The sequence below is a fragment of the Coloeus monedula genome, assembly GCF_965178545.1.
Source record: "Coloeus monedula genome assembly, chromosome: 2".
Classification (NCBI taxonomy): domain Eukaryota; kingdom Metazoa; phylum Chordata; class Aves; order Passeriformes; family Corvidae; genus Coloeus; species Coloeus monedula.
In genome coordinates this window covers 77,836,193-77,863,392 of record NC_138782.1, presented here as the reverse complement: position 1 = coordinate 77,863,392, position 27,200 = coordinate 77,836,193, and the positions used below count along the sequence as shown (strand labels likewise).

Here is a 27,200-nt window from a genome sequence, read left to right as displayed (position 1 = left end):
AGAGCATACAGAGTGTGCATAGAGATACTCTTTTATCTGACTTCTAAAGTTCTTCCTGAACTTTGTGATCTTGGCAGCCTTCCCATTTCCATGTATTAAAATATCACATTCACAGAATGAATTACAATCAAGCTGGAAAGCATATCTCTGATTGTTCAACTTGAGCACAGAATTAAGCGAAGCAGACAAGTTTACACATTTTAATCTTTGAAGAATTGTCTGCTGGTTATAAATTAATCTGATATTCAGATGACCCAGGATCACTTCAACACACCCTCTGCAGTAAGTCCTTATGCCCTTCAGATGTACACTAAAGACAAGATACTCAGAAAATTAAACACAAGCATTTCTTAGTTTTTAGTGCAGATGTGCAAGAAGAAGAATTCTTAACGTAGGTTCCTGAGTCCCCCATACCGTGGTAGTAAGAATGAAGTACTACATATTGGGATTCACACTAGTTATTAGTTGGATACTATCCTACCCACAGAATGGCTCTATGTCTCACTGTCTCACAGGATCTGTGCTATTTATCCAAATCAAAGGAGAAACAGAAATGGAAAAAGAATTGAGTAGGGCTCAGAGCACTAAACAAACAAACAAAAGAATTAAATGTATTTCAAAATTACTAAGCGGGAAGTTTGTTAGAATGTTTCATCAGTGTTTATTTGTTTATTGCTATATTATTTACTAGTAATGAAAGAGTTAAGTTGCCAACTTCACCACATAGGTGAAGTGGTCTAGCTTTTGGAACAAAAATGAAAAAACAGTGAAATTGCAAAACCAAAGTACATAGTAAAAATGCAATTACTAATACAGTTTTGAAGATTCTATATAGGACGTTATCTACAACTCATTCTGCACAGAATGCATTTGTTACTAGGCAACCATTTAGTTAAGTAATTTTATTAGTTTTACTCTGCATCCAATGAACCCTGAAAATACTGTGATCTCAGTCCTCCATTTAGAATATATTTAAAAATCTAGAGGTACTGGAAAAATGTAACCATGCAGAAAGCACTATTAGAAGCCATATTATTCTCCCTCAGCTAAATCTTAGGTATGCATTACTTTGTCTTAAGAAATGACATTTTGCATATATCTATTAAGAGATTTCTATGCCTGGCACAGTGTCAGTTTTTCCTGACAGACAGAATGCCTTTTCATGTTATGCTTACTGTTTTGTTCCCAATCTAAGAAATAAAAATACCTCTGAACCCTTCCACAAATTAGTTTCACTGCTTTACCATAATATGAAAGACCACAAAATGTATGACAATCACTATTACATTTTAAACTCCACAGGTATATCACTACGCTGGAAAAACAGTCACCTATAATAAAAAAGGAGATGCAGAATGACTTCCTGACATCCCTTCCATGCAAAGTAAGAGAAAAGCTTCTGAAGATTAATTCAAATGTCTGATACATAACATTTTTCCAAACAATGAAGATCAGGTTTTGTTTTAAAAAAGTAATTTTTACACAACTACAAGGTTGTGAAAAAGATGACAAGATAGACTTAGACTCATGTAAGACTCATGAGACATATGGCTGCAAAACATACTGCCTAAAAATAACATTACAGAGTAGCAAGAAAACATGTATTAAATTTATCACAAGCTGATGAACTGACAGATTTTAAAAGAACGTATAATTGAAAAACAGACATTAAAAAGGGATTCCTCTAATTGCTTTCTAAGCCCAACTCTATTCGGTAATTTTATTGATGATATGCAGTAAAAAACAACTGATGATAAGAACGGCAGGTGATTGGCAGAATTAATATAACTGATGTGTGTGTCAGCCATACAGATATATCTAAGTTGATAGCCCCATTCAAACTAAATTTCTTTTCATTTAGCTCATTCTATAACAGGCCACAGCTGCAAAATGAGACACTCTTCTTAGGAAACATTCTTATAACAAACAGTTAATCCTGCAGCAACTATAAAGAGGTTTGTTCGAGGATTTAACAAACAAGTACCTGAATGCAAGCTCCGAAGAAGATGTGTTAGCAAATTAAGTACATGCAATTCTTAAAGGTGTATAGGTATATATATAAAGGTATATATAAAGCATATTTGTATTCTCAAAGGGATAGAACTGCATAATGGAATGGAAACGCTCTACCTCTGTATCTGCCAGAACCAAACTAACACAAAAGTTTTATCTATATCCAGTTTTGTGGACATGTTTTACAAATACAATAGTGAATATAGGAAAGTCTAATGAAAAAAAGCCCCACAACACTATTATTTGAAACAGAAAAATTATTGCAGAAGGCCTCAGTAACCTTGTTCTGTTTACCCTTTAACAAAAGATGTTGAGTAACTTGATTAGTTTATATAAGGAATATCAAAGAGACAAAATACTAACAGCAGTCACTCAAGGTGAGAACTGAAGAATGAAATGAAATGCCACTGCCATTCTAGTCCCAAAAGACCCATATAGGAACTACAGTGGGTTACCATTTGACACAAGATCTAAGCAGCTGGTTTTATGTCATTAGCTATCAGTCTTGACTTTTTTTTTAAACAATTATCAAATCAAGAATGGGATTCCAAGCACATAAAAATTCATAATTTGATAACAATTAGACATTTGGCTTTGGGTGAGAAATATCTGAACTTGTTTTCCTGTGATCCCTAGTAAGAGGTAGAAGGGGGAACCAAAGGGATGGAGTAATAATATGTAGAGGAGATATTGGCACTACAGATACTGAAAATGCAAAGGAAGAGCAAAGAAGACTACATTACAACTGAAAGGAAAAGCTCCTTAAATAAGGTGGCATGAGGAGAGAAAGCTCAGAAAGGAAACATGAGAACTTCTCGGGGAAGAAGAGCTCCAACATCTCGTGGTCACTGCAGTCAAAGCTGCCTTTGATCTGCACTTCCCCAACAAGCCCCTCCTTTCTTAATAAGTAAAAGGTACAGAACAGCACCTATCCTTGTTGGGTCCTCTATTGCCTGAAGGAGGCATTTCTCATTACTGTATTCCAGGAATATCCTGGATTCCTCATACTCCTGTGTTATCCCACCCATAGTAATAGTATCTTTGCTGATCTAATACAAAAACATAAAGCAACCGAAACTTAAATTTGAAGAATGAGACAGTGCTGAGAACAATATTTGTGTGTTTAAGATGAGAGCTGTGGTATCCCAAAATCTGAGAAAGCTTTTAATATGGATTTTCTTTTTTTAAATTTACCATTCACATACTACAGAGCAGGTATCAAAACTCGTGTATCTCTTAAGTATAGTATTCAGTATGCTTTTTTGTGAAAAAATACCCATAAGCAGCAAGGCAGTCATCAAAATCTCAGAATAATTATAACAAAATATTTCAGTGGCCTGTAAAAACTGTCAATTTTTTTTTCTTTCAAGCTAATAACCTTAGTATATTACAGTAGTGTGAAAAGTTTGATTAAAAAGTTTAAGCATTTCAGTTTTACATCTGCATTATGCTCTGGACTAAAACTTTAAACATCAAAGCTATAAATTGGATTCAAGTAAGTTGTTTGATGTTATACCTATAGTATATAATAGAGCTCAGAGCAATTTTCCCACCAAAATGTTTAGCAAAGTCAATTTAAATCACTTGCAAAAACATTCTCTAAAATTTGAAAAGTGCAAACATGCACAAATATGTTCTTCATTCTGCTATGAGTAAAACTGTCAGCAATTCCAATATATATGCTCCTTCCAGGTTTAAATAAAACCTAATTCTAAAAAATGCCATAAGTTAAAATGAGCATGTTAAAGTCTTACAGTAAGTGGTGTGACTCAGTGTTCATCTGGGGGAAAGTACATCAATCATTCAAGTATTTTGAGGTACAAATTAGGACACACTTGCTAATGCATCAGGATATTCCTGCTTTAAGAATGCATTTGGATAGCTGTATTTTTGCCTCGTATCAATACAGATCTCAAAACATTCTTTTTGGGCACTGTTGTTGGCCCAAGTAGCAAGTTGAATATTAATTCTTAAAAAGAAAAAAACCCCGAACCACTGTCTTTTTTTTTCTATTATACACCATCTAAACAAGACACCCCACATACCTCCAACAAAACAAGAGAGATGCTTTTTCTCTAAGACAGGATAACAAACCCTGCAAAAGGTAAAAGGCACAATTCTATACATCCTGACCTGTACCGGAATCATGACATTGTCTCCTATACAAGCTAGGGAAGTGTGAGCCAGATGAAACTACAGGTACATGCTATTATTAGAGTTGCTATTAGTGACTTATGGAAAAGGCTGAAGTAGTATTCAAAGGAATTTATCACAGTTCTATTCTAGAAGTGATACAAGAAATGACGGTTCCAGGTCAGGTCAAAAATTATACGACGTGAATGTACGGTCTCCTGCAGGAGCCAAAATGGACAGCACAAAAAGTGGGAAAATGTCAATGATATTTACCAGAACAGATCTCAGTTACTACAGCCTCCAGTCTGATCTAGTGACTTTTACTCTGCAATGGATTTTTCTTTGAATTATTTGTCCCTCTACTACAAATTAGGAAAACATAGTCAATATTTTGGGTGTTTTACACCAGTATACAAATCAGGTAATTGATTTCAGCAATTACTGCAGTGGTGTAATTGACATAAGGATATTTCAGATTAATATTGCCCTTGGGTTTGGTTTTTTTTTTTATTTTTCAAGAACTGAACAATTATTCGTACTTCCTGTGTGCATGAATACTAAACAAACATGATATTTCTATAGATATAAATGAAAAGTAAGTTCTATACTACTTTCAGAAAGGCTGGAGAGGCGATTTAAATCACTAAATACAGAAGGACATTCTCCAGGGATATGCTGAATATTCTGGCTTTTTATACTATTCCAGGGACATTTATGAATTTGTATCAAAATATATAAAACAGCATTATGAGCAGGAAACAAAACCAAAGAAATGCAACAACATATTTTTTTCCTCACAAAGTAATATTAAAACATTAGATGTCATTTTTTTTACACTTTGAACATCTATAACAGTATTTTCACTAAATTCCAGAGAAACTCTCCTGAAATCAGAAACATTATGTTATCCTTTTTTATTGACTGCGTAGAAGTTCCAGTAACTTCATAGTTGTGGATGTACACTGCAAACTTCATAGAACTATACCTGCAAGCTCAAATGCTGAAGTATAACATTTCAGTGTAATTTTAAAAAGTAATCCTTTTATTATTTGTTTTCATATTAAAAAAGTAAAACAACTGTACAAAACATCTCCTGTTTCTTTGTCCCCAGGCTCTCTGGGAGGCTTGCAATTTGAAATATTTTTGTCAGCAATTGTTTTCTGCAGCACAATTCTAAAAAATTCTACAAGTAATTCTGCCCTCTTTTTAACTGTGGGGGTTTTTTAGTGTACTTTTATACTGTAAATTTTCCCTCTCCTAAGCTACCTGCTTGTAAAGATACATAGGGGTCTCCATTACTGCCTTTCTTATCAAATTAGAATAAATAAGGTGGTGAAATGGTCAGTTTCAAGATTTGTGTATTGCTGTATTTCCCAACTATTACACTTAAGGAAGGGTTACAACTGGGTAGCTTCATCTCCAGATGAATTAAATTCCAGCTTGGTAGGTAAAACAAACCTTGAAATCCTAGGAGATTAAAACACCCTTTTTTAAGAGAGCTATTTTTTAAATGAGTGCTGAAGCAAGATACTGTTATATTACAATAAATACACTAAGGATAGGATTCAGTACCCAAGATATAATTACCTCAGATTTTATATTCCTTAAGTTACCTGCACAGGCTTGACAGACACAAAAGGGAAGGATCTATGGGAGATTTGTGTCCAAACAAAGCAGAAACAGAATGCCAAGCTGAGTAACATAGGACAGATAAAATGGCTCTCAACATCTATTTTGTACTTTCGATAGCTGAAGCCTATCTTACGAGTCTCATAAAATTTCACAGTAAGAAATGAATAAGGTTTGCAATCTGACATGAAGAAAATGATTATCATGGTCACTGCTAAAAGCTGAGATGCTTTACTATAAAGACACCTAAGGAAAACAAGGTTATCAAAATCATTTAAGAAAGAAAATACAACATCAAACAGCTACAGTTTAGTGCCTTTGAGGTAGTCTAAACTTAGCTTCTTCTAAAGAATTATTACTTATATTGTTCTTTATACAGGAACTTTACACTTTCTGTACTGGATTAGAGCAGACATCCATTTCATTCTGTTCTTAGCAGAGTTGGAATCAAATGATTCAAAAAGCCTTAACAAGGTTAGTGTAGCCTTACCAAGAGAAAAACGCATCTTGAAAGCTAAAAGGCTTTAAACATTTAATATGCTACAAATAGAGCCATAAAAATAACTGTTTCATTTTAATTTGTTACACATTACTTGTATGGATAGAGTTTTGCTCTGCATGACAAAAAAAAAAAAAAAAAAAAAAAAATTGCACTCTATCCTCCCTCTTCCCATTATTTATTTATCCTGAATCTTTCCTTTTTATTCATCTCCAAATTCCATGTTTTACTTTACTTGTAAAAGCACATCTCACCATTGAGACCAATCTTATTTATTGCCTAACTCTGAATCCTTCTTTTGTGCAAGATTCAAGAAAAAAATCCCTTTTCTCCTTTTTTCCATTTCAAATCTTGGTATTTAGAAAATACTACTAAATCATGGGGAAAAACAAAAGGACCATTTATGCTAAACTAAAAATGATGTAGTATTTTTCTGGAAGTGCTGAACGTTTTACCTAGATTTAAGATACTACTCTTAATTAGAACAAAAAAGAAATTCTCCTAGGAAGACTGCTAATTGAAAATGAGCATTCCTGGCAAGAAAACTATTTCAATTTTGGTTGTGTTGAAACATTAGCCTGATTATTATTTGCTTGAAAATGTTTACTTTTCCTGTTACTTGTACAGTACTATAAATAAGGCAAATAAATTATAAGTAAAGAAACAGCACTGTAATAAACTATGCATCTTAGGAAACTGATAGTTGATACAATACAGAAAGGAAGGTAGAAGACAAAAATTTTTCTGCATTCTTAATACACAACTTTAAAGCAGACAGCTGTAAAATAAATTGTAAACTGCCTAAGCATTTCTATTTAATTGTCTAAGCATGCTACCCTTTACAGTGATATCTATCTATTCTTGGCCAAAACAAAATTATTTTGAAGATTTTTTTCTCTCTTACCTGTCGTAAAGTACGTGCTACTATACTTTCAAGTACTGGTCCTCTGTCTTCATGCAGTAGATGAACTTCATCAAGAATCAAGAGTTTTACCAGCTGAGAGAGGGCTACATCACCAACACTTTTTCTTGTCACTACATCCCATTTCTCTGGAGTAGTCACGAGCATCTAGTAGAGCAGAAAAAGAAAGGAATATTAAGTATTTACCAATTAAAATGCAGATACAAATTTATAAAAATACAGTAATTTAATATACAGCAGAGTAAATGCAATGTAGAACTTAAAGTTATCTTAAGTTTTACCAACTTTATATATGAGGCAGACAGTTTGCGGCATCTACACATGTTGGATGGCCATTAGTAGGATTCAGTATGGAAAACCAAATGGAAATATCAACTAATAATTACAAGCTACTGTGCCCCATTTGTATACATTTTCCACATGAAAACATTTAAACAGCTATCCAGAATCAACTACTTATATAATCATTTAATGTTTGTGTTTCACTAAAATGAAATCTGTGATAAAATATTTCTAACCTTCTTCACAGCACAGTAAATAACTAAGACCCTCCCCTCATAAGCTTGACCTGATAGTTCCCCATTCCCTATGAAATGCTTTCTCCCTAAGGCCTATTTTCAAGTTGTACATTTTGGTATCTTGATCCTTGTGCTGATAAAACAGATTGAACAACTTCTACCTGTCCTGGATAAGGTAACTTCCAAACTTCATTGTTTCACGTCGATATGTCAGGCCATTTCTCCAGCCTGCCAGTGTCCCTCTGTATGACAGCACAGTCCTCTGTGTACCAGTCACTCCTCACTGTCTACCCAGTCAACCCACACATCAACAAGCTTCTTCATGAGGATCTTACAGAAAACACTATCGAAGGCTTTACTGAAATCTAGGCAGACAATATCCACTGCTTTTCCCACATCTACCCGGCCAATCATTTCCTGATAGAAATTTATCAAGCTGGCCAAGCATGATTTCCCCTTGGTGAACCCAAGCTCACCACTCACAATTTTCTTGTCTTTCATGTGTCTGGAAACTGTTTTTAGGATTAGCTGTTCCATCACTTTCCCATATGAGGCTGACCAGCCAGGCATTCCATGGGTCCTACTTCTTGCCCTTGTTGCAGACAGGAGCGACATTTGCCTTTGTCCAGTCTTTGGTCACTTCTCCCAGTTATGATGGCTGATCAAAGATTATCAAGAGTGACACTGCAATGACAGGAGGCAGCCTCCTCAGCACTCGTGGATGAAAATCAACCAGACTACAGACATGTGTGTCCCCTGTTCTCTTAAGTACTCCCTGACCTGATCCTCTTCCACCAAGGGTACACTTTCCTTGTTCCACACTTTCCCCCCAGTTTCTGGAACTTGGAATTCCTGAAGGCCAGTCTTGCCAGTAAAAACTGAGGCAAAGGAGGTATTCATTACCTCAGCCTCTTCTGTGTCCTGTGTAACCAGGTACCCTGTCTCATTCAGCAATGGGCCCAGAGTGTCCTTAGTCTTCCTTTTGTTGCCTATCTTGTTTTCTTTGACACTCCTGAGCAGATTCAATTCTGTTTGGACTTCAGCTTTCCTAACTTCAATCCTGGATGGTCAGACAGTGTCCCTGTATTTCTCCCAGACTGCATGTCCTTGTTCCCACACTCTGTATGCATGCTTCCTTTTTGTGCACGACCTGGAGCAACTTGTTCATTCATGCAGGCCAAGTTCCTATTCACTGGGATGGACCACACGTGAACTTGGAAGAATATTAAGCAGCTTTCTTGGTTCCTTGAACTCTCTCTTCCCTCCAGGACCTTATCACATGGGACTTCTCCAAGCAGATCTCTAAGGCAGCCAAAGTCTGCTCTCCTGAAGTCCAGGGTTGTGAGCTTCGTTTCTGATCTGTTCCTCCTCCTCGTCAGGATGCAGAACTCCAACATCTCATTATTGCTATGGTCAAGTCTGTCTTCAACCTTCACACCTCAAACAAGTTCCTCCTTGTTTATGAGGTATAGCAAACCACCTCTCCTCCACGTCCTACCTACAGAGGAAGAAGTTCTCATCAGCGCACTCCAGGACCCTCCTGGATTGCTTGTGCTGATGTTTCTTTCAAAATAGTAGAAAAAAATGTTTCTTACAAAACACATTTATGCAGACTTTTTCTTTACTTGGTCTTCTCCACAAGACATATTCTGATAGCATTTATTTATTCTCCTCAGAAAAATATTTTTCCCTGCACTGCCACACAATATTGTTCTAGTCCAATTATTTTACCATCAGAATATACCAGTCTTTATTACTTACCAAGAACTACTCCTGAAGAGATTTTGTGATATAGCAGAAAGAAGATGTTAATTTCCTGCAACATTTAAAGCTTTACACATGAAAGACTCACTGAATCACTATTATCACAGAGAGTGGTGGTATCCGGGGGGTATCTTTATGGTTTGTTTAAATATTACTGGGTACAATTTGTTAGCAAATACAGATTTTTTGAACACTTGTACAAAATAGTAGGTGTAAAAATGTATGTCCATAATTTATGAACTGAAATGTAACACTACTGCAGATGCAACTGTTCGCACTTTAAAATGAGCCATATCAACCACAAAATATTAGCAGCTGTACTTCCACAGAACATTAATTAGCAAACAGTGAGGAAATATATTTAGCAATGCATATTAAGGCTTTAAGGTGTGAAATACTACAAATGAAGCTACTTAGCTAATTTGCTAAATCTAAATTGGCAACATTCAGATCACAGCTTTTTTTAATGTCAGTCATGTTATCAGGATATATATTTAAAATTGTATCATTAATTCTTCTGTATTTGAGTGATGACTAAATATCCATTATAATGGTCTTTTACTTTGATCTTATTTTAAAATAGCAATTCGTAAAGCAATGACCTGATTTGAAAGCTACACTAAATGAGACAGTATATCAAGTAAGAAAAGAGATCTCCAGAGAATGTTTTGCTAGAGAATATGACTAGGTCTTACATTTGTTTTTCAGATAGAAATTACAGTTGGGGAAAAAAATTCTCAAAAAACCCACCCAAACAGAACAGCTTTGCAGTTGCAAATTATAAACTGAATTCAAATACATAAAATGCTATTTAAAAAATATCAGCTAAAAGAAAATGCTGACTATCAGCAAAGGCTAATAAAGATTATTTTTTTCAATTAAAATATTAAACCAAACAGCATTATGAGTCATCTCATTATTAGTTTTAAAAGCAGTAGTGGCATTTCTTTTCATCATTAATTTTCAGAGACAATATATTTTATCCTTTAAGTTTTAAAATCAAAACTCAGATTCAGCAAAAGGATTCTGCTTTCTATTTGGGGGCAAGAGAAGGACACAGAAACCAAGTACTAAAACATCTTTTTAATATTTTCTTCTTTTACGTGGACTTGAGTTGTCAGCACACTGAGAAGTGTGCTCATTTATACTGCTATTTCACCACTTCATCTCTTTCAGTACTGAAATAGCTAGAAAATAAAGTGTCACATTTGCTTAATAAACTGCAACTCATGCAAGATACTTCAATCTGGTTTTTGTATTAGGATATGGCTGAATAGAAATGGGTTAACTGTCAATATTTTTACTGCCAAGTTAAGTTTCTCTACACTCACACACTTCTCTTTTCCCAATGTTTTTTTGATTATCATTTGTTACTCCACACTGACATTTTCTGTTAAGGAAAATATGGGCTTTTCACAAAGTCTTCTGCCTTAAGTGAGCACTGCCACTCAATTTCACTATTACACCAAAAGAGTTACCTGTTTAAAAAAACAATCCAAGTATTTCAGCTCAAAATTACATCATTTAGCTTTGGGGTTATTTAATGTATCCCTAGATGGTTTTACATAACATTAAGGTAAGAACTCAAACAAAAAATTTTAATTATTTCACTTTGAAATTTATTTCAAAAGGGACAACACCAGCTGATAACTTCAACATCAATTTAAAAAATTTCAAGAGACGGTGAAAATGCATTTTTCTATGTTGCATGATTTGCTAATTATTTTTGTCAGGCTCTCTTTAGTTCTCTTTGAAGCCAGATTTCATGGTAAAAGGAAGCTACATTTTCATCACAGTTTCAGAAAATCAACATGTTGAAAATACTAGGGTTTGTTGTTGTTTGGGGGTTTTCTTAATCTGAAAAGGCTTATTGTCTTACTAAAATCAAATGATCTTCTATTAATTTCTACAGGGCCAACATTAATTTCTAGCAGTAGGCACAGCCTTGAAGGTTTAAGTTTTCAATAGCTCACTTTCAATTCTTTTAATTTCTTTGCTACTTTTAAGTTCTCCCAAACACATTTTGCACATGACTAGTATCTGTTTTCTGCTTGAATAATTAGTACGCACACTCTGAGCCTGGAAAAACTATGGTAATCCCCTCAAATTTACACTCCCACAGGTCCAAACCACATGTGAAAATATTTCAGAACAAACTACATAAAATACTTAGTTATAACATGCCATACGACAAAATTCACCGCTTTTAAGTTCTTCAAGACCATTTTTGAGAACAGTTTTTCTGTCTTTAGCCACTTCAGCCTTCCTCTTTCACTCATCTGACCTGCTGTCCCTTTCATATACACAACAATAAATGAAAACTCAGACACACACCCTACCTCATCCCCAACTTCCTTACTACTAGAATTGCCATAAAATAATCAGAAAAGACCTGGATCACTCTTCCTATGTGCCAGATATCATCAAACCAGGTATAAAGAACTGGTTGAATCAGATCTTGGCTTAAACATCAACTAGGATGATAGGGAAAAGTTCCCATGCCCTGTGGGTTACACAGATGTGCTTGCACAGATTTGTATAACATAGAAAGTAGAAAAGTACCTTGTACTGAGACTGGGTAGTGTTGGTATTCTGAATATCAGCACTATTCCAAAAATAAGCCTGCATGGTGCCATACTGAAAACAGAGCAGCAGCAGTACAGGGCCTCTACTTAGCACAAGATGAAAATATGGGTTCCTTCATTATAATCAAAACAGCGAAAACACACAGAATGGCATACACACATACTTTCATACATTTGACATATAAGTCTGAATTCATATTATAATACATGCTGAGCATTAGAATGTATCATTCTTTCTAGAAAGAAACCGTAGAATAAACTCAAGATTATAATAAACAAATCCGGAGGCCTCTGCATGAGGAAAATATTGTGGATGTCAAATGATCACAATAATAAAGGTTGTATGTTATGGGAAGTTTACAAAATGAAATTATCTTCCCAAAGCTGGATCAAGATCCAGAAACATGTCATAACCATATGTCATCTCACACCTGCAGCACAATAGAGGTATTTTCATATTTAGCATACCTATATAAAAGCACTACTTCCTCTTTGAAACCATCAGAATTATGATAAATAAACAGCAAATACTCCATTTATGCTATAATTCTCTGTGAAGTTCAGAATACTGCTTCTCAAAGCATGGATTAAATCTACAAGAAATACACATTTCTACTGTAATTTCATTCTTTATTTGCTTTATCCTCTTAAAAGCCACTTCTTTTTCATTTTGCATTAACATTTCTTTGTACCTTTCCCACTTTCTATTAAGTAACTCTCAATATAACAGTATCCTTAGGAAAGAAAAAAGAAAACTGAATCTTATTATACACAAAAACCACCCTGATGCCTGCGGCTATGTGAGCATCTGTTCTCTAAAGGCTTCCTCCTGTGCTCCTCCTGCTCAGTGACCAATGACACTGGAGTTACTCACTTTGTTATTAGCACAAAAAAGTCTTGTTGAAGACATGACAGCCAAAACTAAGGGAAGGCAAAGAGACAGAAACAGATAAAATATAACCTGGAATTAACTGAAATATTTATTACACACTGGAAAATGCATGCTAGGTATTTCAGAAATTTGCCTTTTAACAACATAAAACAATGATTAGATAGAACTGGAAAGAATTTTATCATTTAAAGATTAGAAAGAATTCTTTCACTAAAATTAAATGCAATGAAATAAAGCATCATTCGAAACAGGGGAATTCAGCAAACCTCCAAAAAGCAGTGTTTTCTGGAGCGCCTCAATGATGCTGGAGAAGAAACAATTTTAAGGCCCAATTCATTACTATATACAGTTAAAGAAAAGACATAGCATACGTATGAAATACAAGCCCTAAGGATCTAATAGCTTTGGAAGGCATGGAACCAGCCCTGTTCTATGTTTGCCTGTAGTAAATTTGTGTCCACCACAGTGATTCACCACGAATGAAGAATGAATAAAGAATTCTGCTGTAGCCACTGCTGCTTTATTTTTACGATTCAAAGATACTTTCTCAAACATCTACTTCTGTAGATTTCTACTAGTAGAACTTCCTTGTCTTTATTGTTTTCCCCTTGCCACTGGTCTTTACTCTCCTGCTCCTTTACACATATCCACAAATTCCCCTTACCCCATCCTAGAGGAAGCTTTGCTCAGTCACAGCCAGAGCTCCTCATCTTCTGACAGCTTTTTGGCAAGGGGGCATGGGCAACCTACACAATTTACTCAAGTCATGCTGTAACTATTTATCTTGGTGGTTTGTTCTGGCAGGAAACTCACTGCAAGATCTTAACTTCTGCAGAAATGGAGACAGAAAACTGCACACAACTAAATACATCCACCCAGAGCAGACTCTCATTGGAATGCATCATATTCTGCAATTATGTAGGCAGAGCTGCTATGCTGGGGCTTCATATGATTTGAAAATATTTCCCTTCTAATAAGTGATACTTTGGAGTTTCTCACAAATTTTAATATTAGATAGCTGATATCACACCCCATGAGGGACACATGACTAGTTTGGTACTCTTTGAGGTAAAACTCCATCAAAACATGTTACAAGAGCTGCAACCTGCAAGTCACTTTCATAATGTTGGTTTTATTCCTCTTTTTATTGCACTCTTACTCTCTGATTTATTCAAGCATTTTAAAAAACCTCATATGAGCTGGAGCTCAGGCAGGGAATGGAATAAACATACACAAAGTAAAACAGAGGGCAGCAATTCAAAACAAGAATCTGAGGTAGGACATAATAAATAATGAATGCAAGTATTTTGTTCTTCATAGATCAGAAATAACCATCTGATGCTGTGTTTAACACAGTTAAAACAGAATTATGTTTCTAGTAGTGCAGATTCCTTACTATACACAGATATGCAGATGAGCAGTATGCCCATTTAGGTGAACAGATGATGTTCTAACAAATCCGAACATGTATTTGTGGTCTAAAGTAATGTCAATACAAGATTACATACATATATATATATACACATATGTATCTTAGAAACATTTAATAATAAGACTACACTTACAAGAAGTATTATGAAAAAGACTGAGTTTATCATGCTAGAAAAACTTGCAAAAGAGGTGCATTATATTGATGCATATTAGCAGCAATTAGTAAGTCACCAAAGCTAACACCAATTGTCAACCAACAACAGAAATCAACAAGGGATTGTAACAGCTGTCATTCAAAACTTAAAATGTCCAATGACTTTTTAACTGAAGAAACATAACTCTGCTCAGCATGTTTTGTTTTATAATTGAGTCCTAGGAGCGCAAAATTATTTCATTCCTTTACAGAACCCAGATATTCCACCTAATAAAAAGGCAACTGATTGACAAGGTATCAGCACATTGCCTTAGCAGAGCAAGATTCTTATGATACACTTGACACGTTCTGTTGAACTGATTTTTTTCAATATTACTTAATTTGTTGCATACTCAGTTTCATAATTATGACTAACAGATTCAAGTTCGTATGTGAAGATTTAAAATTTTATGCTTTCAACGCAATCCTGGATGTCCCAGAGATTAGAAAATTAATTTAGAAGTTCCAGTACTACTTTTAGACCTCAATACAACAGATTCTGACACAGTCAAAATAAACTGGATAAGACCAGTACAACCAGTAATTACTTTTTGTTGTTAATATGAAAACCCTTAGGTTTTTTATAATGTTACTTAAAGAACATGGAGTAGTTTTCATGTGGAGTAGTTACATTAATCTGAGATAAAACTACAGAAAAAAATACACATTCAAATCACAATAGCTGTACGGAGTATTAGGATATGAGCACCTGCTCTCAGTATTCTTTTTTCCCATGATAAAACAGTCTGTTTAAAATCAGTACAAACCTTATTTTAAAAACCATAGCGAGGAAGAACAGCTTGCGTGCTTTGTGAAATTAATCTCTCATATTGTAAAATATATAATTAGCTACTCAGACTTCAAGTTTAAATAATGATCTAAATGTTTTACAGGAGTTTGATCCAAAACATTACTCTCTTTTCCTCTTTGCTGTTAATCAGTTCACCAATTACAGTTTTACTAACCTCTGATATACTACTGTCAGGTCTGATTGATGCCAAAAGCTCCCTTAATCAAATCTGACAACTTTCAGCAAGTGCCTGTCTCTTGAGACACTGCATCCAGCCTGCTTGTTTTCAAATCTTACCAGTGTTATTTTGCATTTCCTTCTCCCCCAGCCCCTTTTTCAGATCTAACAGAGGTACAACAGAATAACAACAAAACATGATTGCAGAATACATTTGTGTATGTTTTTATATATCATTATAGCAATACTTGAGATAATATTGTTAGTTAGCTTATGAATTTACAAGCAAAAAGTAAGAAAAAGAAGATTTTTTGAAAATTGAAGTTTTTGACAAATCCAATATTGTTGCTTGCTTGGTGATTTTTTTATCTGGTAATTCAGGGTTTGTATGGGTTTTTTTTTTACTTTTCCTTTTCTTCTTTCATAGCTGCAAGGAAAAGGGTTTCAAAGTCATTACTCCTCTGTTTTACAAGAAAACTTTAGGCTTTGGTTGCACAGCTTCAGAAGACAAAGATAAAAGACTACCTCAGCTCCCAGCCTTTTCAATTTATTTATACTGGTACACTTTTAAGACTCATCACAGTAGTCCTCCATATCTCATTAACTGTAAATATTAAAAGGCTCAGAATAACTTTTGTTGACATAATGTTAACCTTTCATTTATTTATTTATATTTTAAGATTAGCCAGATTTTCCCCCCTGTTCTGCTCCTGTCAAGCCTTACCCCAAGATGTGGATTAACCCAACATTATGTGAAAAAGGACCAAAGGGCAACAGTGACATTTTCTTCCAAATATCCTTTTCCACACACCTTTACTCAACAGTTTTGTTTTCTATCACAGATTGGTATGCAAGAGGGAGCAAGTTCATGTGTTTGTCTCCAATCATGTTCTTTCAAGAATCAATGCAAATCACTGATATGGAGGCATACTAAGTGTAAGATGAAGAAAAATGTCTTGGTTCAGCTGAGATGCTGATATTAAACAGATACTGCATTAGAAGTCAATTTCGTGGCACCTGTTCACAAAATGACAACTCAAACACCAATTCATTTGCTTGCGTGCAAATGTGATTTCACGAAATTTTCCCTTCAAGTCTACGCTCCAGAGAAAATTATGTCTGCTAGTATTAATGATAACCAGCATTGAAGGTGATTGTGAGAGACCTACAGTAAGATTTTCAGATCTATATTCTCTGGTTACATTAACTAAGAACTAGCATACCCTTTGGATTTCAGCAGGATTCTTTAAGCACCAAGAGGAAATATCAACAGTTTGGTGTTGTAATGAAAGGATCAAATCACACAGTTCCACAGGAGCCTATGCACCTCAATGCTATTGCATATTTTCATGACTAATCCTATTAACAGACAAAAGATTATACCCACTAAACATTACACTGATATTATACTGGACAGCACTGTAAACACACTGGAGGATGGAGCAAGAATTTTAAAGCATCTTAATAAGTTATAGAACAGATGAATTAATGCATGAGTCAGTAATAAAATTTCAAGATTCTACACTGAGGATAGGATTTATCTTGCCTATCTTACCTGCTAATTTGCAAAACCACCCTCCAAACTAGATGTCTAGGCTTATTCTAGCTGGTTCATTTCATCCATCTAAGTATGAATCAGCCTTAGAAGTCTTTTTCTCTATTGTGTTCAGAAAAAAGAGAAAGAGCAGATCAGTCTGCACATGAACCAAAACCACTCTGCTGATGCAAAAATTGAAACCTTGGAGCAGAAATGCTGCTATTTGGACATGCTAAACAAAGCTCCCACTCTGCACTGCAGCAGTATGATCTTGGGGCAATACATTATGTTCTGGGCAACTCATTTCAAGAAGCGCAAACCAACTGAGAGTCCAGAAATTAAAAACTGGAATGACTAAACATAAATGAAGCATGACCTTTACAAAAAATTTAAATAAACTGAGGCTTAGGCTAAATAAACCTGTCTGAACTGAGATAGCTACAACTGCTTGAGTCTTCGGAAAGCAAATAGCAGAGACTGGGGAAGACAGACATTCAGATAAGGAAAGTGGTAATAAAATTTGATTGGGATTTAGGCTGAAAATAGTTTTCCATTTAAAAAAAAAAAATTAATCTTCTAACAGTGAAGACAGCTAAGCCCTGAAGGAGATTTACCAGGAAGTTTAGGAAAGCTCCATGATCAGGGTATTGTAAAATTAAATTAGAGCAATATTTATCAACAGTGAAATATATGTAATACATCTGCTTCCTCAAAGAACAAATTAGATTAATTCTCATACTATTTTGTATAGTTTTGAGACCAACTTAAAAGGTAAACATCTTCAAAACTTCAATTAAAAAACACCTTTCAAGTTTCATTTATAAGTAACTTAAGTAACTAAGTATGACATATAGCCTAGATAATATAGTCTACTCTATATTAGTATTTTTAATGCCACTAATAAATACCATGCTAGTACTGCATTCTGTAATATAAACCACTGGATACTTCATGATAACAAAATGGTTTTTGTTATAATAAGAATACTTTATACTAATATTACATATACTCTAATTTTATTGTAAATTAGACTACATTTTATTATAGTTATTGCATGTACAGTGATTCTTCAGTGTCAGAGGTGCTTAAAATTTTTTTTGATTTAGTATAGGAAAAGCTGTATTCTAAATGCAGTCAAATTTAGCATTATTATCTGCAATATTTGTAAACATTAATTTGAAGTATAATGTGTGGGGTTTATTCCACAAATAATCATACTAAATGCTAGAGAACCTAAGGTATTCTGTAATGTGCAAAATGAAAACTTAGGGGATATAAACTCTCAATTGCCCTGATGCTATTTTGTAATTTACTTGTATTTTCAACTGACCAGAAGCAGTTAAATTTGACAGAGATCCAAAAAGGCAAACATTCCCTGAGCAACCTGTCCTCAACTCTGCTCAAATAAGCTATCTTTTTGCAGAGGAATATTCACTCAGCAGGCACAGCTGTTATTCTGCAATTTTTACATCTAAATCAAAGATAATTGGACTTCTGAGTACATTTAAATTGTACTCTGGGAGAAGGGTCTAACTTAATGCATCATTTGCATTAACTATAAAAGACTGCATTTTCATCCTGTAAAATTTACTGTGCTTAAAAAAGTATTTGGAAGTGCAAAACAGTTACTAAGTAATTTTAAAGACATGTGGATACCTTTTGCACAGAACCTTTTCAGCTATAAAAGACCATTAAACTAAACAGAAGTAAATCATTCTTCTAAATTCTTCATAGATAAAATATTAATGGTAATAGAGACTCCTGAAAATGACTTTTCTCCAGCTTTTACTGAAGATCCTCAGTGACAAAAAAGCCTGAGACAAAACTTATAATGTTTTATTTGGTGTTTTTAATAAATTCATTAGTTAAACATATGCAGATGAGCAGTTAGTTCATACCATAAAGTACTTCAATTTCAGATTTTCTGATAATAGTTTAAGAACTTAAATCAAGGCATTCTTTATTGTTACTTATTAAGATCCATTGTACTTCACAATTTAACATTCAGACAATGTATTTTAAGGATTTTTAGTCTTAATTTTACGTATAAAAATATGAAAAGCAAACTGCTCATAGCATTCCATCACCAGAAAAGAAAATCTGAAATTTGTTCGACAAAATGTCATCTTTTATCATTACACAGGAACATTGAAACAGGCAAAATGGTGTCTAAAATGTTCCTTGCTCATCTTTTACTGATACATGCAGTAAATACCATATAGCCAATTCCATGAAAATGGACGAATTTTGATTTTCACAGAATCACAGCAAGAATAAGGTCGGAAGTCACCTCTGGAGATCTACCAATCCAGTCCACTGCTCAAATCAGGGTCACCTAGTGGAGTCAGCTGAACACTGAATACAGACACGTATCCAGTATCTCTCAGGTGATACTCGAAGTCTTTGAAGACTCCACAGCTTGTCTATACAAACTTTCAGTGTCTGACCACCTTCGCAGGAAAAAAAATAAAATCTCATGTTTACAGAGAATTTCCTGTATTGCAGCATGTGCCCACTGCCTCTTTTGCACTCACTGGAAACTGCTGAGGTCTGTCTCAGTCTTCTTTACACATGAATACACCATGTACTCAAATCACATCTATCTGAGCGTTTTCATACCCAGACTGAATGACCCCAGCTTGCTTTGCCTCTCGTCATGTGTCAGATGTTCTATCCCTCAGTAACCTTCATGGCTTTTTGCCAGACTTGCTCCAGTATGTCCCTGTTCCTCTCTTAACAGGAGCCCAGAAATGGGCCCAGAACCACAGATGTGTCTCACCAGGGCTGAGCAGAGGAATGGCCACCTCCTTTGAGCTGCTGTCAACACCCTTCTGAAATGCAGCCCAGACTGAAGGGGATGTTGCTGGCTCATATTCAATTTTTTTCTCACCTGATCCTGTCCCTTCATGCTCAACATGTGCAACTACTATCCTTCCAGTTCACCTGTTCCTGCATCCACCTCTTGCATGCTTCCTTTTTATGTTTGGTTTTTCATCCTGTAGGTTTCCTGACACTCTTGTCTTACTTGCTGATCATCAAGACGAGCCACTCCTGAGTTTGCAGGCATTGAGTAGGAATAAGAAGTACAAAGTATTGCAAGAGACTCTTAAAGTCTGAAAGACTTTGAGTTTCCATCTAGACTAAAAAAATACCGAAGTAGCTTATTGAACTCATTAGTATCGCTTACTAAGTCATTTATAGTGCAGTGTAGAAAATATTGCTGTAGTGTGCTCTTTGATCAGTTTTCAACACCAGAGCATTTTGCTAAATAATCCTAAATATAATACCCTTACACACAATGCAGTTTCTGAAGGACATTAAATGAAGACTCTAACTCAAGAGTCATACTGCATGACACAAACGCATTGAGCTAACTGAACATATTACAGCTATAAAACTGGATCTATAATTTTTGTATATTAGCACACAACTGAATTAAAAGTGTTTGAAACTTTCTACTACACTAGGAACTCCTCCCTCCCCCACTGCAATGTCAATGTTACCCAATCAGTATTACATTTATCTGTTTTGAGAGATGTAGCAGTAAATACAACTTGGCAAGTACACAACTAAACAAGATGGACTTTCTGAAACACAGTAAAGCAAGACCAAATAAGTGGAAGGAGCAGCAAAGAGGTCTTGTGCTTATCACTGTGCCTTTGATGTGAAGAAGTAACATTTGGTTTTCAATGTCCCTGTCTTAAGTATTTTCTTAAATGACAAAAAGCCACATTAAAACCAGCACAAACCAAAACTGGTGCCTATGAAGGCACAAGAAACAGACTCAAATCTATTACTGAATCTTATGTAAGGTAACCCCTTAACACTGGGGTCTCTAAATAAATAGCTGACTAGTCAACACATGAGAGTCTACACAAAGCCATTCAAATCTCTTTAAGCTCAGAGTCCATAAGACTGTGATATATATATATATATATCCCCCATTTGAGTGACATAAAAGGAATAAGAAAGGTCAAAGGCAGCTTCCCCTTAGGAGCTTCACCATTCTGTTGCAGAAATGGAAGCAACTTAGCAGCTCCAACCAGGCTTTCTTCCTCCCACGATCACACATCTTTATTACACAGAAGCCTCTCTGATGACGCCACTAGTTTAAAATACGTCACTCACAATCTAGCTTAAAACATTACAAATCACATGCAGCTCATGTGATTCAGTTGTCACTGGATGGTCACATCACTGCAGCAATACACCTAAAAATCCACCATGGTAAGACAGAATTTGATTCAACTAGTCCCAGTCATGCAAAAGTGAAGAAGGGCCTTTTAAAAAGTAATAACTTAATTACAAACCTGGCAACAGAGAAAGGAAGATGCTGAACCCTCAAAAAAAGGCTAAAGAACAACAGTCCTCTCTCTTAACCATACATTAATTTTGTATGTTGTTCTACTTTCAGAAAAACTTCAGCATCGTTAATATCTGTTGTATTGAAGAAACAGATGCAATAATCTACGAGTAATCTTTTACAGACACAAATTTAAAAAATGTTTACTAATTTAATACTTTCAATGCAATATTTTTAACAATTTATTTCATATTCACTTCTGCAACATTCTGCCACAATGAAATGAAATGAATCATTGACAAACAATGAATTGCGATCTCAATAAAAACAGACAGTAAATGTACTTTAATATCATAAATCACATGCATTTTCAGTGCAATTTGATTTTAAACAGCAAATAGGCAGAATATTACCAATAATCATTTTATACATATTAAAAAATTATTTCAAATTTTTTTTAGCTAGCACTGTTCACAAAAATATTTTGAATTACGTATTTGCACTTAATTTCATAACGATAATAAGCAGCAAAATTGATTTAAGATATTAACTGCAAAGTTAGTAAATTGGATCTTCCCGTTTTCAGTAACTAACTTATCTTGTGTGTCTGATATCTACACTTGAAAAATTAAGAAATCTACTTGATTCACCTGTAGGTGACACTGTTGGTCCTAGCCATACAACCAAAGAGCAACAGCGTTCCCGCAGTCTGGAACAATGGTGTTTCCAATCTTTTCGAATCTTTTTTTTTTGTTTTTATATTTGTACGCTAGTACTTTTAAGTTCCATTGTGTCATGGTTTAATCCCAGCCAGCAACTAAGCCCCACACAGCCACTTGTGCAGTCCCCTCTGGTGGGATGGGGTAAAAGTGAGGAAACTCATGGGTTGAGATAAAGGGTTTAACAGGTTAAGTGAAAGCCTGTGCACACAAGGAATTCAAAGCAGAACAAGGCATTCATTCACCACTTCCCCTTGGCAGCAGGTGTTCGGCCATCCTCTGGAAAGAAGGGATCCATCATGTGTAACAGTGATTTGGGAATATAAATGGTCCCTCTGAACGCCCCCCCCACCCCTTCCCTCTTCCTCCAGCTCTATATGTTGATCCCTATGGTATGGGATATCCCTGTGGGATCCAGTTGGGGTCAACTGTCCAAGGTGTGTCCCCCTCCCAGCTCCTTGTGCCAACCCAGTCCCCTCGCTGGTGGGGTGGGGTGAGAGGCAGAAAAGGCCTTGACTCTCTGAAAGCACTGCTCAGCAATAACAAAAACACCCTGTGTCATTAACACTGCTTCCAGCACAAATCCAAACCACAGCCCATTGCTACTATGAAGAAAATTTACTTTATCCCAGCCAAAACCAGCACAAATTTTAATATCAAACCTCTGCAGAGACAGTGATTTATGTAAGTGCACAAAGTACACATATTTTAAAACTGAATATATTCTGATAAAGCCTAAAGTAAATAAAAAAAAATAGCCCACTGGAGAGGAAAAGGAAAAAAAAGAGTATATACTTATAGCAAGGGCTCTTCATCCAAACTGAGTACTTGTATTTGTTCATTTTAGTGCTGAAGTACAATGCCAAATAGTTCATCATTTATTGGGAAAAAGAAAAGAAAAACACTCAAAACTTCTGGTTTTAAACTAGTTTTAAGAAACTTCTAGTAGCCAAGTAATGCATGAATATAATTACTTCCAATAAAAGGGAACACACCAAGAATGCAATTACAAAACAACCCCACCTTATATCCTTTAACTACAGAATACATAAACCAAATTTTTTCATATTGTTCATAATGTCTGTAATTTTATCTGGCATCATTTCAACTGGGTTTTTGCTGCTACAACAAAAATTAACTCCCACTTTTCCACCCAATCTAAATAGGGATTTTAACCAAGTGAATCATAACAAAGAATGCCAATAGCAGAGAATCTATTGCACATTTTATGATAGTATGTGACATTTGATTATTAATCACAAAGTAGGTTAGTCAAAGACTGCACTAAAATTCTACAGATTATGCAATTACAGCAAGCAAGTAGGCATGTTAGCAAAACAAACAACTATATGTCTATTTCAAAAGTAATTTATTTCAAATAAAATGTAAATTAATGTCTAAAGAGTACTGATTTTAATTTCTGAAGCACGGAAGACTGATTTTAGTAAAACCTGTTATAAGTGTAGAAACTAATTTAGGTCACAGACAGCACCTTCAGTTCCTTATAAAGGACTACTATTTTTTATTCAAACTGCTTCTGTTTGATGGTGTATAAGTACTTTGCCCCACTGGCAAAATCTTAGCTGTCATAGGCACATATATTAATGGAAGAGTCATAAATCAGAAGGGCTTCCAACAATTCCACTAGAGTATTGGAAGACAGATGCCAAAAGAAAGGAAGTACAATGCTGAAAGCATAGAACAGTAACACCAGCCCAAGAAAGCAATGTAGTTGTTCCATTCCAGCAACAAAACCAACAGAAACAATCCAGACAACATTTCAACTAAGCAACAAGCTTATTAACTGACCCCACTGGAAAAATATCCAGCAATCTGTTATACAAGTCGACTTCATTTATTTCTTAATAGTTTTCATCATCAGAGACAAGAATCCTACATGCGATGTTGCAGAGTTTACTGCCTTTATTTCTGAGGGTTAAAGAGTTCAGTCAAAGAATTAACATCACAGGCCCAAAGTTACCTCTCTGCCATTTAACGTAATTTTTTTTCACCTGCCTTACTATTTCCCCAAGTTGGTATAAGGAAGTTAAGAAAACTGGGAAAACCATAGGCTTCATAAAAATGGCACCCACAGAAAAATTCCTTCCTTGTCTTTAAAGGGTCAGGAAATAGCATTAAAGTGATAAAAAATTGAAAACTTGTCCCTGAGGTGAGCTAGATGGGCATATCAGCATTACAGAAATGAGCACAACCTGCAAGGAAGTGGGCTTCAAGTATAAGTATTTTCTCCAGCTTCAGACTGCAGTCAGTGCAGATTCACCTAATCCAGGTTATGTCTTCACTTCCCTTTCGTATTCCCATTTTGGATCTCTGAAGAGAGTAACCTTAGCTTTTCTTCCTTCTGCTTATCCATTGAAACACTTTCAGGATTCCTCTTTCTCTCTCCAAAAGCTGAAGAGAATGAATTTAGCCCAGCTGAGGATGTGAGTGTTACTGGGAGCAAACTTCAATGTGACTGCTGCCAACTGGGAGTGTACACTGCTTACTAGTGAAAAGACTGCCAAGAACAGAACTTTAAAACACCCCACAGCATTTCAAATCTTGCAGATGTACAAAGACACATCCCTTCTGATTATATTTAAACGATCTTGCTTTCAGAACTAAACACCAATTAAGAAATACAATTAACATTTACTGAAAAAAAAATTTTAAAGTAAGACAGAAAAAAAAAAGTAGCAGTCTGTGGTGTGCCATCAAGACTCCTTGCCTCAAAGAGATCCTGGATAGTGGATTTTTTAAACACAGTTTTACCTGAAGATAGCATTATCAGTGAAGCAGGTTGCAAAATTTTATTTTCCACACTATGAGAACTTCTGAAAAAAGGAAATACATACGGAAACAAGAGTGTGAAGTGGAGAGGACTTTGGGACACAGAAATCCTACTGTATAAAAAATATTTTGATCCTTCTTGATTTAGACCTCCACTTTAGCAAGGATTTCTGTTCTAAATATTTCAGTAAATTTCTCTCATTTGAAAGGTAAGGCTTAACCTCATTTAGAGAAAGAAGGACTTTTTTTACATTGTGCATAACTTTGAAAATTCAGAAGAAAGTTTTTTTTTCAGCAAGGTTGTACTACAGAATATTCAAGAAGTTCTCTCAAAGGAGTCCCTTCTTCTTTCTTTCTTTTTTTTTTTTTTCAATTAGATTTTGATATCTTCCTGTCCCAGTCCAAATGTTGATCAAAAGAGGATATTCTGCTATTGAAACCTTGGGCATGCATAGAATCCAGCACTACCTTACATTCTAGGCATACTGGAGGAAGGAATATTAACCAGGTTCAACTCTGGTTTTGAAATGAAAAGCAGAGGGTTTTTCAGTATCTGTGAGCTTTATAATCTCTCTATCACTTCTGAAGGCCACTTCATGAAAGTTTAACTCCTCATGCAAAAAGAGATTTGTGGATTTTATTGCATCTAACACATCCAAAGCACCATTTTGTTCCTGGAAGGAAAGAGACTGGTATCTAAAGTCAACAGTGATACAGATGTTTGCAACAACTGCAAGTAAAAAACCAATGGCATGCAATAGGAGATGAAGGCCATTTAGAGAAGACTAACATCAGAGTAAGTGCTTACAGGGATGGACAAAATATACTAAATAAGAAAAAAGGAGATTAGACAGGGATAAAGCACCAAGAGACACAAAAATAAAATAGTACTATCTTGGTTCAATGGCACTTTAGATTGTACATTCTATGCAATTTTTCAGTGAAAGTTCTTCATATAATTTTCACAAAATGCTGTGGTAATACAAATGGGATAGCAATTGACAATACTACCCTTTAAAAAAAAAAGTGTTCTACAGTTGATTTCTGTTAAAATGCAGTACAATACAACAGCCTTTGAATTACTATTAAGGGAGAAGAGCTGTCGATATCCTGAATTAAAAACATTCATAATTCTTGGTTGCAAATTGAAACATTTTTGTATGAGTGTGGTGATATGCATGTCAAGGTGACATCATCTTTATTACTGTAAAGAATTACTATCTCATGTACTTACTATATGAATAAGAAAAGTCACTATAGATGCATACTCAGCTTCTAACATTGGGCTTTGTATATCCATGAAGTGAGAAGCACATACATAGCAGAATATCATAGAATATAATGCTGTAATATTTAATAAAATGTACACAGGAGAAGTAGCAGGAATCAACCTCACTATTTGCTTTTACTTAGAACATCTCTATACCCTATTAAAGTGCAGGAAATGAGAAACTGTATGAGAAAAATAAAGCTGTAGATGAAAAAGCAGGCACCTCAACTTTATAGCCCTCTTTTGCTTCAAATAGTTTTGGACTTGATTAGTTTTATATTGCAGTTAAGAACTTGAGAAAAAAGCATTATTCCATTTTATTAGTATCAGATTCCAATAGGGAATAAAGCCTTCATGACTTAATATCACAGTCTATTGGCTGACACAATCTATCAGAGTGATCATCCATATTACTCAGAGGTCCTGATGCCATTTATCGTTCTCAGAACTACTTGCCCTATTCAGCTCTGATGTTTTTGTGGTCTCTGCTTCACTTCTCACTTATGTCTTGCCATCACAAGTACAATTAATCAACTAATCTTTGAGATGTCAAAATACATTCTGTCCTTCAGGCTATTTCCTCTCGTCAAGAAAAGCATTATTTTCAGTAATCAGACAAATGTATTTGCCAATGCAAATGCAGCTTACACAAATTCTCTTTTCATTTACAACACTACTGTTTACAAAGACACCATCAATACTGTTGTATTACTCATGCTCTTCAATAAGAATTGCCCTTTTGTTCTAAACTATTCTTATTTAAAGTATAAACAGCTGGGAAAAATTAAATCGAAAAATAACCAGCTAATAAAATTTCCAATAAACGAAACAAAATTCACTTGGATTTTAAATACCTAAAGTAAACTGTCAATGAAAGCAGTAATTTTTTTAAAAAAATCCCAAACTAAAACCAACTTAGCTAAAACTAACTGTGGTAGGTCAACAGCTGTGGCTGGCAGATGCCCACCCAACCACTCTCTCACTTCCCCTCCTTTCCTGGACGGAGGCAGAAGGTAAGATGGAAAAGCATACGGG

General features: G+C 35.1%; 1 protein-coding gene across 4 annotated transcripts in view; it reads right to left on the bottom strand.

The window, feature by feature from the left end:
• The window catches only part of ASCC3 (activating signal cointegrator 1 complex subunit 3), a 253,611-nt gene that overhangs the window by 150,509 nt on the left and 75,902 nt on the right, over positions 1 to 27,200 (bottom strand). For all 4 annotated transcript variants that reach the window (XM_082276623.1, XM_082276626.1, XM_082276624.1 and 1 more), the window contains exon 11: positions 7,179 to 7,343. In XM_082276623.1, coding sequence (XP_082132749.1) covers positions 7,179 to 7,343 — 165 coding nt within the window. The remainder of the gene's footprint in view (positions 1 to 7,178; positions 7,344 to 27,200) is intronic.